Genomic DNA, 14869 nt, shown 5'->3' with positions numbered 1-14869 from the left:
AAAGAGAAATTGGAGCATTCTGAATTCCAATCCAGTGCCTCCAATCTTTCTGTATATCAGGAGAGGAAAAATATCATATATAAATAAAAGTTGTTGCAGTAAAGATTTAATCTGAGATAACATTGTTTTAGGCTATATTGCTTTTTAAAAATCTTTTAATCTGACAACTTAATGTTCTCATTAACTCAGCCGGATAGGAAGATGGGCGCAGATGGACACGACAGTGAAAACAAATTAGTGGCAGAGTCTACACAGCTCCTGATTGCCTGGAAGACTGAGGTTCCCAAGAAAGCTGGAGAATAGAAGCAAGGTTGGCTTAGCAAACTTGGGGCCCACAGCATCCTTGGGGCCTGACCTCTTGAGCAGGTTGGTGGGGAAGAAAAGAGAGCAGCTTGGGAATGCTGAGCTTGCATGCCGCCCCCCACCAGGGTTGGCTAAGGGGACTACTTCCTAGTTCCAGCTCTGAACTGTTGGCAAGGATTTGGGACCCTCTGGGGCACAAGGGCCTCAAGAACCTAAGATTAGAGCCCAGTTGCTGCCACCACCACCAGAGCATCCAGCTCCCAGATGGGATGGCCATTTTCTCAGCCCCAGGATCCGGATCTGAGCCCTGACTACTAACTGAAGTGAACTCACTTAACCTGCTGCCTTTTTAGTCACTGATCACATCCTTCTCTCCGGAACCTACTCATTTGTTTGGGGCATCAGGATGGTAAAGAGTTTTCTCCTGTCTAGACACTATTAACAATCTGAATGACTAACTTAAAAACCTTAAGCAAAGCGAATTATGAGTTTGTGATGTACCTAGGCTGGTGTGATGTCAGTACTCTTGCCCTGGCCAACTCTGACTGTGTCAGGGCAACAGAGTCTCCCCCATAGAGCCAGTGGATAGGAGTTTCAGAAGTAATGCAAGCAATAAAATTAAGGCAAAAAAAAGATTTTATTTTAAAAACAGGTTTGTGGGTTCTTTTTTCTTTTTGCATTCAGTACATTGCCATTTAGACACCACAATACTATATACAGATACACAACATTTTTAAAAAAAAACCTATTTCTGATGAACATTTCAAAAGAACACTGTTTTGTAATGCGCCAGTGGGAAAGGAGAAGGTGAGCCCCCACACCTCCCCAGCACTGAGGTGGCCTTTGAGGAGGGAAATGTCATTTGGGTCTAATTAGCTGGCTACTTGTGATTATTTTGGGCTCCTGGAAGAAAATGGCTCTCCTCTGGACAATGAGTAAAAGTGAAAGTGTGAGGCCTTCTCAGCTATTGCCTTGATGGAGAAGCAACTGGAGAAGGAATCTGCTGGGGGACCCACTCTCCATCCCCTTGGAAAAGAAGTCTGTCCTTTCCTTACAAAAAAAGTTCTGCTCCTGTGCCTGCCCTAATCTCAGCCTCAACATAGAGAGACAGAGAGATAGAGAAGACATATTTAGCAGCGTGGCGAAGTTTCTGGGACCCAGAAGCAGAACAGAGGAGGCTGTGGGGGCACCTGCGGCTCCAGAGAAACTCACTTCCTTGCTTGAAGTGGGAGAGGGGATAGGCGGTCCTCGGCCAATTCCAGCTTTTGTTGAAACAGATAAGAAAAAAGAAAACCTAAGTGCTGTCTGTACTCCAATCACGATGCCAGATCCCTAATACTTATCATTAATGAGACTTTTAAAATATGCACAGAAAATCTTAACTGGGATATCTTGCCTAACTAAGGAGTGCCAAGGGGCTGGGAGCAGGAAGAGGGACTGAAAGGAAAGTAGGAGCTCAGCAGGTCCTGCACCCCGGTGGCACCCTCAGTGGGGATGCCTGTCTACCTGCCGGGGCAAAGGATGAGGCAAGAATGGGATCATTCAGGGTTCCCCAACTCTGCTTTGGCTGGAATGATCTTCGCTGCCACTCTGCTTTCTGGCAAGGGGAGAGGGGTGAAGGCCAGAGGGAGTGGAGGCCAGCTGCCTTTCTCCCACAGTCCACTCAGACCCACCTCCAAAGCTGTTGAGGCCAGGTAGGTTCCATCTGCATAGGGGTGGGGGTTGAGAATGGGCTGGGAAGTAGAGGACAGCAGAGCCCACCATCTAATATTTTCTGCCTCCCTGCATTCCTCTTTCTGGTTAGCGTTAAATATTGGTCTGCACCCGGGAGAAGGGTCCTTCTGGTGAGTTCAGATATGATACAAATCGGTGACATAAATAGACAGGGCGGGGGCCGGTAGGCAGTCAGGTAGAGTGAAGGTGAGGCGTTTTCGATTTGCTGACCACCTTCTTCTCTTTGACCCGACGGTTCTGGAACCAGATGGTGACCTGGCGCTCCGAGAGGTTTGTGGTAGCCGAGATGCGCCGGCGCTTCTCTTTGGTGATGAACTTGCTGGCCGCGTACTCCTTCTCTAGCTCCTTCAGCTGCACCTTGGTGTAGGGCACACGTTTCTTGCGCCCGCGCCTGTAGCTGTTGACTTCGGGCTGTAGGGGGACCACGTCTGGGGGGAGAAAGAAGGCAGGCAGCAGGAAGTGAGTCACACAGCTGGACCCGACAAACGGCTGTAGAGGCACAAGGCACAGGGACTCACAGGGGGCAGGCGGATTGTCCCCAAATCCTTTGCACCTCTTCTATTACCAAGGCCACAGCTGAAGTGAGGACACTGGGGTATTACCTCTGGCTCAAACTTTAAAGGGGGGGGGGTGCCAAAAGCTCAGAAATCAAGATAAATAACGTTTTATATATTACACCTATATGATTATCAAAAAATTCATGATAAACAAAATACCGAAATTTTAAATGAATACAGGACCAGTACTACTGATTTTTCTTTTTGCCTCAGCCTCCAATCTGGTTCTGTACAGCATTCCTTATCAGAATCCTTGTTCCCGTAGAGGGATCCCTCCAAATTCCATCCTAGTCGGCTAGCCTGCAGGATTGCAAGTATTCAGGAAAATTCCTCTTTCCTACCAGTTAGATCACTTGGGAATCGGTCAGTTTATACTCTGCCCAATTATTAGAGGAAGGTGTCCTTTTGTATGCTTGAGGGAGAGCATGGCGGGCAGGGAGACTGTTTCAGTCAGCACAGACCATCAAGTGGGGCCTCTTGCCTTTGGTCACTGGCTCTGCACTGGGAATCTGTGGCCAGCACCAACAGCTAGAGAGAAAAGTGTCCAGGTGAAGCCAGACTGCCTGGGAGCCAATCTCTCAAGGAGTCCAATATTGTAAGCCACTTAGTAACATCCCAGGTGAGAATGTAAAAAATCAGGTCCCTAGAAGTAGAGAGTCCACACCCCAGGGTGTGCCGGCCAGAGGAGACACACCAAGAGAGCCCTCTTGGGTTAAGACCAGCAGTTCACATAAATTTTCTACAAAAAGAAATCAGTGCCCCTCCCCTGCCCTTCCTCAAATGTCCATTCACCAAGACAGAGCAATTCTGATCTGGTTCCCCATCCTCATCTTTCCACCAAGGCTGAAGGAAACTCTCCAACCCATGCAGGAACCCTAATCCTAAACTCTAAATACCTTGCCATACCACTGCTAGTTCAATTTCTTTCTGCTCTATGAGAATGTCATAGGAACTAAAGGCTAATGTGCGTCATTACGGCCCCTCTTCCACTCCAACCTCACCCCTGTCAACAGAAAGGTCCTTGCAACACTTTCAAGGAAAGTAAGGAACTAGGGAGATGATCTGAATAACTCACCCCTCAACTTTAAAAAATGTAATTGGCTGACTTCTTCCTGCAGGATCTAATGAGTAGGTCTGAATAAGGTTTCCTCTTCATTCTTACTGCCCTTTGGAAGTGTAGACACAGTCTAGAATAAGGGCACAAAGCTCTTTCTGAAATGCCTGTTCTCACCTCCCCTTCATGAATCACCTTCCTTATCCCCTTTCTCATTGGGTCTGCTCTCTTTCAGAGACCTTTGTCTACATAGGACAGGAAAGAAGAGGTCACCGTCACAGGCAGGGGGAAATAAAGTACATGGAAAGAATATGGGAGAGAGGAGATTCCAATGGCCTGGTCTGGCTGTCTCCAGGATGACAATTTCTATAGAAAATTGTTGGACTTGTCACTTTTCTCTGCCTATGTAGGAACAGGCTAAATTTTTTTTAAATCTGAAAAATAAAACAACTTCACTTTAGCAAAGCAGATCCTTTATGTTAAAAAGGATTTTTTTTTTGCACAAGATAATTAAAAAAAAAAACCTCTCAGTTCTCAAATATGTTTTGCTCTTACAGATGTAACTATGATTTGAGAAATTGATGAATCTGGAACAACAGTAAAACACAGAAGGTAAGTAGTGATAATATGAGGTTATTATTTTTTAATCCTTGGAACATCTTTTTAAGGCTTATTTTATTAAACCCATTTTACAAGATAAGGAATCTGAGGCTCAGAATAGGTTAAAAAAAAAAAAAAACAACCCTCAAGTGGCAGAGCCAGGTTTTAAAACCAGATTTGGGGGCTCAACATAATGACACAGTAAGTTCTAAAATGGAAACAGACCACCTGGTACAATTTAGCTTTAAAATACCTCCTTTTCCCTGGAGAACAAATGGGATAGAAGTGGGTTTGTGTTCCTGACCTAACTGGATAATTGTCCCTGATTTGTTAAACATCACTTTCTGAGAAAGCTCACAATTATCTACCTGATTTGGGCTCTCCTAAACCCCAACTATAAATTTCCCATGAGGTTTAATCAATAAACCCTAAAAGAATCAGTTTTTAAAAAGCAGATAACTGGTCTAAATTGGTTATTTTTCTCTACAGTATGCCAAGGGTTGATCTGGCCAAGCCTTCCCTGGATCAGACCAAACTGCCAGTTATTTGGGGCAGCTGGGGAAATACCTTCAGCCTTGCTTTCTCAAAGAAGCTCCCTTTCATTGTCTTCTGTCTTGTCTGGAAAGGAAGTGGGATCTATAGATACGGTGACATCTGGAAATTTAGGCCCTGAGTTGTGTCTATACTACCTAAAGTAAGTAGAGGACTTGGTGATTAATTTTACAATCAACCTTTCTGTAGTCTCCCTTCAGAGAATACGCAGGCATGCAGGCACACACATACGTACACACACATATGCACACACACCCTACTTCATACCTGGGAACCCAACAGACACTTTTGAGGAGCAAATAAAAAATCGGATTGATGCTTAGCCACAGCTCTCTCTTGGGGTCCTATGTTCATGTTTCTACCACCCACTAGATCTTGCCCACCCTCTCCCACAACAGGGCTCTGGGCTCCAAAGAGGACCCAGTTCTGCTAGAAATCCTAGCCACTCTTCTCAACCAAAATCCAATGGCTTATCAACAGAGACTTTCAGTATGACCCGAAGAGCCCATTATTTCTTTCTATTATTCTCTCCCCCTATTTGTCTCTGTCTCTCCCTGTCTCCCCACCACACCCACCTTCTCTCTTGGAATCTCTTGTCAAAATTAAAAATTGTCTACCCTCACTATAGGAAGGAAAAAAAAGAGCAATAAAGCAAGGGTCTATATAATTGGGTGAAGGGAGAAGCCACAACTCATCTTGGCCCTAATTATCTGGATCTTTCTGAACAATTGCCTTCATCTCCCACACCAGCCTAGACTGCCACAGATGAGGTTTCTCAGAGCCAGAGGCACTGAAGAGAGACAGTAGTGTTTATGCTGAGATGCTGCCGAACAAACCACAATTGCATAGACAGAGTTATCTGGCAATCTCACTACTTCTAAAAGGGCTCTGTGTGGGTAGAAAGATGGAGGGTGTCTGAAGATAATTTCTTATTCATCTGCCTTTTGCCTGTACCTCTGCGCTGAGATACACCAGCCGGTTTCTATTTCCACACTGGGACTGTGTGAGCACAAAGCTGTTGAGACATATTTGGTTTTATATCCGTTTTCATGCCATAATTTGCAAGTATGTTAAATCTCAGTTGGGTTGTATGATTTTTTTTATGTAAAAGATATTTTTCCCTAGGAGGCTGTGATCAAAAAGTGCTTACTTTTAGCAGGTTTTTTTTTTTTCTTTTCTCGGCATCTTTAAGGTGTTTATTTAGCTCAGATTTATTTCTGAGCTCCTCTCCAGTCTCTCATTCACTCCGCATGCAGACACAGCAATGCCAGAGCAGCTCCTTCTCGTCCCCTCTTCACACTAAACCAACTGCTCACTGCTCTGCCCACAGTGCGGCTGGTGGGCATCGGCCCCTCTGCTCTTCAGCCCCTTAGCATGGTCTGTTGGCTACCAGCTACCCATGCTTCAGGAATTCCTGCTAAATCCCCACCTCCCAAGGATCTTCCCATCTAGGTGAGATGGGAAATTAAAGGGTCATATCTCCACAACACATTATTGTACACCTACATGTGAGGTGTTTATCTTCTAGAAAAGTGTTATTATGTGTTTCACATTAGGTAGTTAACAACATAAATCATGTTATATAAAAATATAGTCAATGCAGAGTAGGTAATGCATGCTACCGTGCACTGAAATTCCATCATCCTTAAATCTTCTGGCAGTCAGAAATTGGGTGTCTAGTGTGAGTCCCACCTTGGTCAGTTGTATTATACTAAGTCATCTTAGAATATTTACAAGAATATTATTTACTATACTTTGTAACATCATCCAGTATTTTTTTTAACTGTCTGCTCTTTCCCCAATCCCGGATGCAGAGGAATTTCAGGCCCACCCTAAGGAGGTCTTCAGGTCTTCCCAATGAAAATGTCCCTGGGTCCCCATGGAGAGCCAGGACGAGGCCCTCCGGGTAGTAGAAGGAAACATATATGGCTGTTCTGGGCCCCCAGGACCCCTCCCTCTCCCACTGAGCTCTGCTTATATATAATTAGAGCAGACTCAAGATCTGGATTCACTGAATCCTGATTTCTCAGCATTCCGCTGAATCCAAAGCTCCTGATGTGATTTTGAGAACTCTGGATCTGCTCTTTTCCTCTGGGGAGTGGAGGGTGGGTGTTGCGGGATTCTCTCCTGTTCAGAGATAGTCTCAATTGGAGAGGGAAAGGAACACCAGTGAATTCCAATCCCCCACCAAATACATAGCCAGACAATTCCGAGGGGTTCCCAGCCTGGGCCTGGACCTGATTACTTCAAATACAAGCCTTCCCCCGAAACCTCATCCTCACTCCCCTCTTTCTGTGTCTAAGGCAATGGGTAACTCTCTCCCCGACGTTTGGCGGAGTTGGTAGTGCGCGCACACACACACAGGATATGAGCCCTACAAACAGGCAAAGAATTTTATATCCCAGGAGAGGGATGCAAACACCCTTTTTTCCCCAAACCCTCTCCAGAGATTTCAGTTCCCTTGCTCCTCAACAATCAGGAAATTCGTGGTCAAATTCTTAAATCAAGAAAAAAAAACTTTTTAAAATTAAAAATCTACATTTCTGTAGACCCCGGCATATTAGACTCGTATTTTAAAAACAGCAACAACAACAAAACACCTGTCTAGTGCCTAAATGTTCTTGGAAATTCAGGCCAAGAAAATGCTTGGGGTTCTTATTTTTTCCTCCAATTGATTCGGTGGCTTGAGCGTTTTTGTTTTAATGGTTTTAGATTCCAAGGCACCCAAGGCCCACTCCACCCCCCATTTCAGGCCGGAAGCGGGTTTAGGGGGCCAAGAGCCGCCGGTGAGACTGGAGCCCGGCGGAGGGGGAGGAGGCAAGCTCCCGGCTGGAGCGGAGCCGGCGGCCCGGCGCTTGGGCGCCTCTGATTGCTTCACTCTCGGCCGGGCAGCTCCGGGGAACGTGTCGGAGCAGATTTCTTCCCCGGCGCATTCCTCAGCGCAGCTCGCCCGGCCGGCTCCATCTCCAGCCCAGCAAAGCCGGCGCGCCAGGGCCAGACGGCGGGGGTGGCTGGGGCGCGGAGCCCCAGGCAAGACGGGGCTGGGAGGGGTCCCTGGCGGCGGCCGCGCTCGGGACCCTTCCTTACCTGGAAAGGGAGACTTCCAGAGGTGGGCGGACTGCGACTGTTCCTTTGAGCAGTACACCTGACTATCCCAGCCGTTGGAGAGAGCCCAGTGCTGGTAGCCTTCGACGGGGATGAGCGCGTCGTGACGCGGCTCTGGGTGTCCGCTGATCCCAGGCACCACCGACACGTCCAGGTAGCCGGGCATCGCCTGGTAGGAGCTGGCGAAGCTGGGATAGAAGGCGAACTCCTTGGCCCTGGAGGACAGGTCGTCACCTGGAAGGGCGCCCGACGGCTCGGGGTACTTATCGCCCGAGTGATAAGCGCAAGGCTTTTGCTGCAGGTTCACGTTGTGCGACAGGCGGCAGCCGTAGTAGCTGCCACCGAACGGGTAGCCATAGCCCAGGGTGGCGCTGGATGAGGTGGGGGGCGCCGGTGGCGGGGCGCACTGTCGCGCCGCCTCCGGGGCCGGGATGTCCGTGTAGACGGCGCCCTGAGGGGCGCCCAGGGGAGCCGGCGGGCGGCCCAGCACGGGGTGCGGAAGCAGGTCGCGGCAGTGGCTGGCGGGGCAGCTGTTGCCCAGCCCGTCCATGCTCGGGGCTTTGCCGGGACTCGCTCCGCTGCAGCCGACCCCCGCTCCGCCCGCGCCGCCGCCTCCCCCGCCGCTGCCGCCGCCGCTGCCGCTCTCCGCCGCGCTGTCCTCATAGACGTACATAAGGCTCTCCGGCCAGCGCGGATGCAGGAGCAGCGAAGTCGTCATGACATGATCTGCTCGAGCTTTTTAAAAACTCCACTTGCCAGAGGCTGCGAGCTAGGGAGACACCTCGCTCCCTTTTCCCCTCCCCCATCCCTCCTCCCTTTCCTCCCCACCCCTCCCCTCCTCCTCCTCCTGGTGTTTCCACCGCCCTCCCCACCTTCCCTCTACGCATGCGGGTACACTTCATTAAGAAATCACCGGCTCCCGCCGGCCTCCCCTAGGCCACCCTCTCGCGCTCACGTGACGCCGGCAGTGCACGTGACCTCCTGGTTGGGTCTCCTGGGGTTCCCACCCCTAGAGGCGGGGCGGGGCGAAAGGGGAGATGTCTCTGCTGATTGGCTCTCAGGGGGGCCAAGAGGAGGGAGCTGGGAGATTTAAAGGGACAGGGTACCGCCCCCTGGCAGGCCCCGGGGAGGGAGAGTGAGGAGAGTGAGGCTGAGTTTGGCCGACGCAAAGGGGTCTGGCGAGAACCGACTGTTCCTGGGCGCTTCCTCCTAGGCTGAGGAGGCGTACGGGGAAGACTGATTCCAACCCGCACAGGTCTCTGACTGGATTGGGGCTTGGAGCTAAGGGTGGAGGAGACATCGTATTTTTTTTTCTTAATAAATAAAAAATCTAGAAAGCACGCGGAAGCGCACCGGCAAGGAGTAGGGAGCCCCGGGTCTGGCTGGAACCCGACGCCGACGCCGAGCAGCAAGACTTTGACGTCGGGATTGGGTTTCCATTTCCGACTTTCATACACTTTTTCCAAAGCTCCAGTTGTCTGACAGGGACCCTCTCTAGTCTCATTGCCCAGCGGAGCAGAAAACTGGGAGGATGTAATAACTCCCAGACACAAACATCATCACACCGAGGGCAGGATGCTCTCAATGAAAAATTGAGATAGAATAAAGGAGAGAAATGGAGGCATTTCTCACACAGTAGAGTTTAAAAGCCCCGGAGTGAGATTTTTCAAAGGAAAGGGGGAGGAGGAGCAGGGATTCGGTCTAGGAAAGCTGAAAAGCCCTGGATGCGAACCAGAGCACGCGCTCTCGGATCCATATACAAAAGGAATGTGGCATGAGGGAGAGTAGGCAGCGCTGCCCCTTTGGAGGAACGTTTCCCAGGCGCTACTCTGGGAGACCCCAGGAAGCCCGACCCCAGCCCCGCGGATCCGTCGCCGCTCTAGGCCATAAGCTGAGGGGCCAGGCAGAGTCTGGATCAACGCAATTCCCAGCCGGATAACCCCAACTTTAGCTCCCAGAGCGTTCTTGGGGTCACTCCCTTTTAATGTGAAGTGTTTCAATGCTTTGAAATTACCTAATCTTTCAAGAAAAAAATCAACACCAATTTATTAATTTTCTTTTTAAAAAAAAAGCCACCCTTTTCTCTCCTCCCAATTTCCCGACTTGTCGGACTTCTGTGCTCAGTTTGGATACCCCTTTCCAGAGAGCATCTCGGTGGGATTGAGCCATATTCCCTTTCAGCACAGGGCCTCCCTGAGGAGAAGCGGTAATAAACAGAGAAAAAAAGAGGGGAGAGGGGCTGCGGCATCTCCATCTTCCCTGTTGCTGCTAAACATTTTCAATGCTGGGTGCTCCTGTCCAGACAGCACACAGGCCGTGCTGAGGCAATAGCATTCGGCTAAGCCTAACCCACTGGATCCCTCCAACTCAAGGAGAGCAAGTGGCCAGGTCTGTACTGAGATCTGGCCCAGGGGCCAGCCGCCTTCCTTCTCCCTGTAGGGGCAAGGTCGTGTTTGACGATGGAGAGCGCCCTGGCGTGGGTGAGTTAGGATAAGAGCTGTAATCCTTGTCTGTGTGATCTTCATTGGGACAGGCCATCTCAGAATTCCAGAAAGAAGGCTTCGGGCTGGGCTAGCTACAGTAGGAAGAAAAATATATCAGGAATCTTGGAAACGTCAGCAGGCTAGCTTGAGTGCGTGTTGAGGGCAATGATGGTGGAGGAAAGAGAGACGAGTGGAGGGGAAGGTGGGTCTTGCTGGGAGCCAATTCTTGGCTAAGAAACTTGCTTCTCTTTCTCGGGGGGGCCCCAAGGTCAAGATAAAAGGAGGAAAGCAAACACGGCCTGGCTAGTCTAGACTGGGTCCTGTGACCTTGGCCCCCAAGTCTGCCTGCTGTCTGGCTGGTGGGGGTGGGTGGGTGGAGAAGTCCGCCGGTTTCCCAGAGGCAGATGTTGGGGTGGTGAGAGGCCCTGGCTTTCCCTCCTCTGAAGTGCGGGGTCCGGGTCCCTGCAAAGAACCCCCGGGGCAAGGTGGACCAGGCTATGGGGTGCAGCCGGGAGGAACAAAGGGCCTGAAATGGCAACCCCATTCCTGGGACTCACTCCAGGGTCTGGGGAATGGTCTAGCCCAACGCGTCCTCACCCCGCCAGAACCCAAAGACAGACGAGTCCCTCCAGCCTTTGGGAATAAGGGGCAGAATAGTGAAAGGCTCTGGGTACCGGCGGCCCAGCAATAAACAAAATTAATAGTATGTTCTTTTCCAGGTTTATATAAGGGCATTAACTATTCCTATTGCAATGAGATATAGATTTAATTAACCCAGCAAATTTACAATTCCATTTATTAGGGGCGCTGTGCGGCCAAAATTTAGCGACTGGTGGAAAGAGAGGGGAAAGTCGCCTTCCTTCAAGGAAGACCAGCCGAAGATGTAGGCCCTCAGGAGACTAGAGAGAGTGGGAAGTTCAGGACTCAGGGGGTTTAAAGTGCTGGAGAAGCATCTGCAGGCTCTGAACGATCCCTCACTCTTTTTCGCTCAGTTCCCCAAGACCTTCCGCACCTGGAACTGCCGACTCCAAGAGTGGGGCGCGCCGGGAGTGGGGAGCGAGGCCTCGAGGAGAGAGCCTGGGGCAGGAGGCTCAAAGTAAAGCTTTGTCGGTTAACTAACTTTAAGCCTGAGGTCGCTTCTCCCTCCTCCCCCGGAAAAAAAAAATGTGGATCTCACTGAGACACAAATAAAAGCAAATTAAACACTGCAGGAGAATATGCACTACTGGAAAAGTCGTAATTACATCTCAGAAGCAATGAGGCGATCCCGCCCTAGAAAGCCAGGCGGTGAAATCCTCGGCCCAGGCGCTCGCTCACCCCCTACCACGCGGCCACACCTCGCTCCGCCCGGGGCTTCGCGGACGGTTGATGGAGCTGGACTGCGGTTGACAGGAAGTCAAGAGGAATGAATAGGAATATGACCCTTCGGTCTCTAATTGTGATGTTGGTGTGTGGAGGAAAGGACGGAGCATTTCATCATACCAAAGGAAAATGGAAAGCAGATCCTCTAGCCCCGTACAGAAGCCCCGGGCTGCGCTCTCCGCTCTTTTTTTCAAAGGGACATTTGTGATAGCGAGACCACGGGAGCCGCTCTGCCCTCAGCGTCCTCTAGGGACTGGGTTCACTGCTAAGTTCAACTCTGAAATTCTTGTTTTCAGAGGCTCCAATATATAAAAGCGATATTCGATGTGCCTTCCTACTGGAAGCGTGTGTGTGAGTGCGCGCGCACGGTGTAGGTGCGTGCACATGCCTAGCCTGTGTTTTTGGGGTTGTGGGCAGGCTCCATGCACTGTTTCAGCACATGTTCTTGTGGATAAAGCTCAAATGTATGCAATAAGATATCTGGCTCCAATCCTCTCTGTGCAAATAAAGATCCCTGCTGGTCTGTTTCTTTCTCTGGATACACAGTTTATATGCTCATTCTGCTCTCTACTTCGGAGAATGCAATGGCACCCCACTCCAGTACTCTTGCCTGGAAAATCCCATGGATGGAGGAGCTTGGTAGGCTGCAGTCCATGGGGTCGCTCAGAGTCAGACATGACTGAGCGACTTCACTTTCACTTTTCACTTTCATGCATTGGAGAAGGAAATGGCAACCCACTCCAGTGTTCTTGCCTGGAGAATCCCAGGGACAGGGGAGCCTGGTGGGCTGCCGTCTATGGGGTCACACAGAGTCAGACACGACTGAAGTCACTTAGCAGCAGCAGCAGCAGCAGCAGCAGCAGCTCTCTACTTAGACATCTCCAGGAGAATACCAGGAAAATGAGGAAGCAGATGTCTGTGTCTTTCTCAAGATGAGGGATGAAATTCCTGGCCTGCTGTGTTAGAGACCAAGTCGGAGGGGTAAGTTAGCAGCATTTGGAGCAGGAACTCTCAAACTTGCTGCACACACTGCAGGGTGGGTGTAGCTAGAATACCAGGTTAGGGAGAAGGGAATGAGAGAAATGAGGTTGATGTGTCCCATATTCAGTGCCCAGATCGCCTTCTCTGGAAATCAAGCATCAGTTGATTTCCCTTCATTTCCCTGCCCCCATGCTCCCTTTCCTCTGTTTCTTCTATATTCTCCAGAAAAAAGAAAAGAGGAAGGGGAAAAAAAAAAAGAGTTTGAAGCTCTGAAGCTCCTGCCCCCGTTTTTTATGGGAGAAATTCCAGTTTTAAAAAAAGAGGAGGGAGTGAGTTGAGGCTGCAAGAGAACAAAGAGCCTTACCACCATGGGGTCTGGATTCTTGCCCAGACTTGGGGCCCTGGTGGGCGGGCATAGAGTTTGGGGGGCCCTTTCAGGTCCAGGATACAAGCTGCAGGCAGGATGGAAGAGGAGGTTTGTAGAGGACAGAGGACATGGGACTTGAGCTAACTAGGAAAAAAGGGGGTTTGGGGGGATGGAGAGGCCACAAACAGGAAGGGATGGGAGTTGGGGGAGGGGGGAGGGGGGCTATGGTAGAGCCTTCCACACATTCAGCGGAAATTCCTAGTGGGTCACAAAGGGTGATACTGGTGGGGAAGGAAAGAAAAATGACTGATCCTGTGACTCCCTGGCCCTGCCCATTTCCCTCCTTGACTCCTTTCCCCCCACCTCCCTGGCTCTAGCATGAAGATGCAGATGGCACTCCCAGGCTCCTGGATTCCTTTGGAACTTTCTCCACTTTCTCTCTCTACCCTCACAGCCTGGACTCAGAGGAGATCCACCCAGGCCTTTCCTCCAGTCTGAAGCATCTTCCACCTTTATTGTTCTCCCTCCTTGGGCCACTCGATTGAGGGAAGATGGGACCAGGATGGGTTGAAGCATTGCTTTGCTCCTAATTTGCTTTCTGCTCTCAAACCCAAACTTGCTTTCCTCCAGGCCCTATTCACTTCCCTCTCTTAGACATCAGGGAAACCTAGCCTCTTTGTCAATTTAAGGTTGCAGTGCTGGCTGAGAGTTTGGGAAGTCAGTTAAACATTCCTCTCTGGTTCTGCAGGGATCCACAGGAAGGTGGGGGATTAGGCTGCCATCTCCAGTCTTTTCCTGGATTCTCCTCCAGCCTGCCCTCAATCACAGACCCTGCCTGTTGTGCTCTGTGGTTGAGTGGGGGGATCAGGTAGCCTCCAGTGGGCTCCAGGATTCCTACCTCAGCCCTCTTTCTTCCACTGCTTCCCATCCTGGCCCTCTCAGCCCCGCCAGGCTCCTCACAGAGACCCTTTCCAACCTTCCTCAACCTCTCCTTCCCAGCCCCACCCCTTTTCTAATTTTCATTCTTCCTATTCCTTTTTTTTTTTTTTTTCAGCAGCAACTCTGCCAGTCACTTGCCCTCCCGCCACCCAACATGGACAGAAGTTCTGGGAATAAACAGAGTTAAGAAAATTAACAAAGTATCTTCTTACTGCCCAGAGTCCCTACCCCTACTCCATCTCTGCAGTGGAAGAGGGCACCCTGTCCCCCTCCTCTTCCCCCAAACACCTCCTCCTTTTTGGAAACCCTTTAAAAACAGACAAATAAAAATCTCTCCTGGTTTTAGGGCCTGTCTGAGAGGGAAGTCCAAGTTCATTTTCAAGTTAGACAAGGGAGCTGAGGGGGGTTGGGGAAGAGGTGGAGGGGTGTTTGCTAGGGGTTGTATTTGACTTCCTTGCAGAGATCTAACAACAGGCACTTTTGGTCAGAAAGCCAACAAACCGAACACTTGAAAAGGTATTTATCACTTTTGATAATTTCTTCCATCTTTTAAATTTGGGGCTTCTAGAAAGGAGACAGATCATCTCTTCTCTTCTCTTCCCTTCTTTCCCTTCCCCCTCGCCTTTCTGTGTGTTTCTTTAAGATTTCAGATTACTTTAAAAGAAGAAAATGGAAAATAACCTTTTTCTGAGAAAGGATTGTAAACCTCAATACAGCATTTTTCTGGATCAAAATGGACTGTTTTTCCTGTCCCAAATAAGGAATAAATATAAAAGGGGTAGCTGAAGGGGTGAACATTTCTTCTCTAACTAGGTACAAGTCTGCCCTCAAT

General features: G+C 49.7%; 1 protein-coding gene and 1 pseudogene across 1 annotated transcript; one reads left to right on the top strand and one right to left on the bottom strand.

The window, feature by feature from the left end:
- Positions 1 to 921: 921 nt before the first annotated feature.
- Positions 922 to 8708, bottom strand: HOXC13 (homeobox C13). Its single transcript, XM_040234348.1, has 2 exons — positions 7888 to 8708; positions 922 to 2465 (listed from the first exon to the last, which is right to left on the bottom strand). The coding sequence occupies exons 1-2, from the start codon at positions 8621 to 8623 to the stop codon at positions 2209 to 2211; spliced, it is 993 nt and encodes a 330-aa protein (XP_040090282.1). The 5' UTR covers positions 8624 to 8708; the 3' UTR covers positions 922 to 2208.
- Positions 8709 to 10364: 1656 nt separating this feature from the next.
- The window catches only part of LOC120858118, a 28530-nt pseudogene continuing 24025 nt past the window's right edge, over positions 10365 to 14869 (top strand).

The sequence above is a fragment of the Oryx dammah genome, unplaced genomic scaffold, assembly GCF_014754425.2.
Source record: "Oryx dammah isolate SB20612 unplaced genomic scaffold, SCBI_Odam_1.1 HiC_scaffold_29, whole genome shotgun sequence".
Classification (NCBI taxonomy): Eukaryota; Metazoa; Chordata; class Mammalia; order Artiodactyla; family Bovidae; genus Oryx; species Oryx dammah.
Note: the sequence above shows the minus strand (reverse complement) of the source record. Positions and strands in the feature narration are given on the sequence as shown.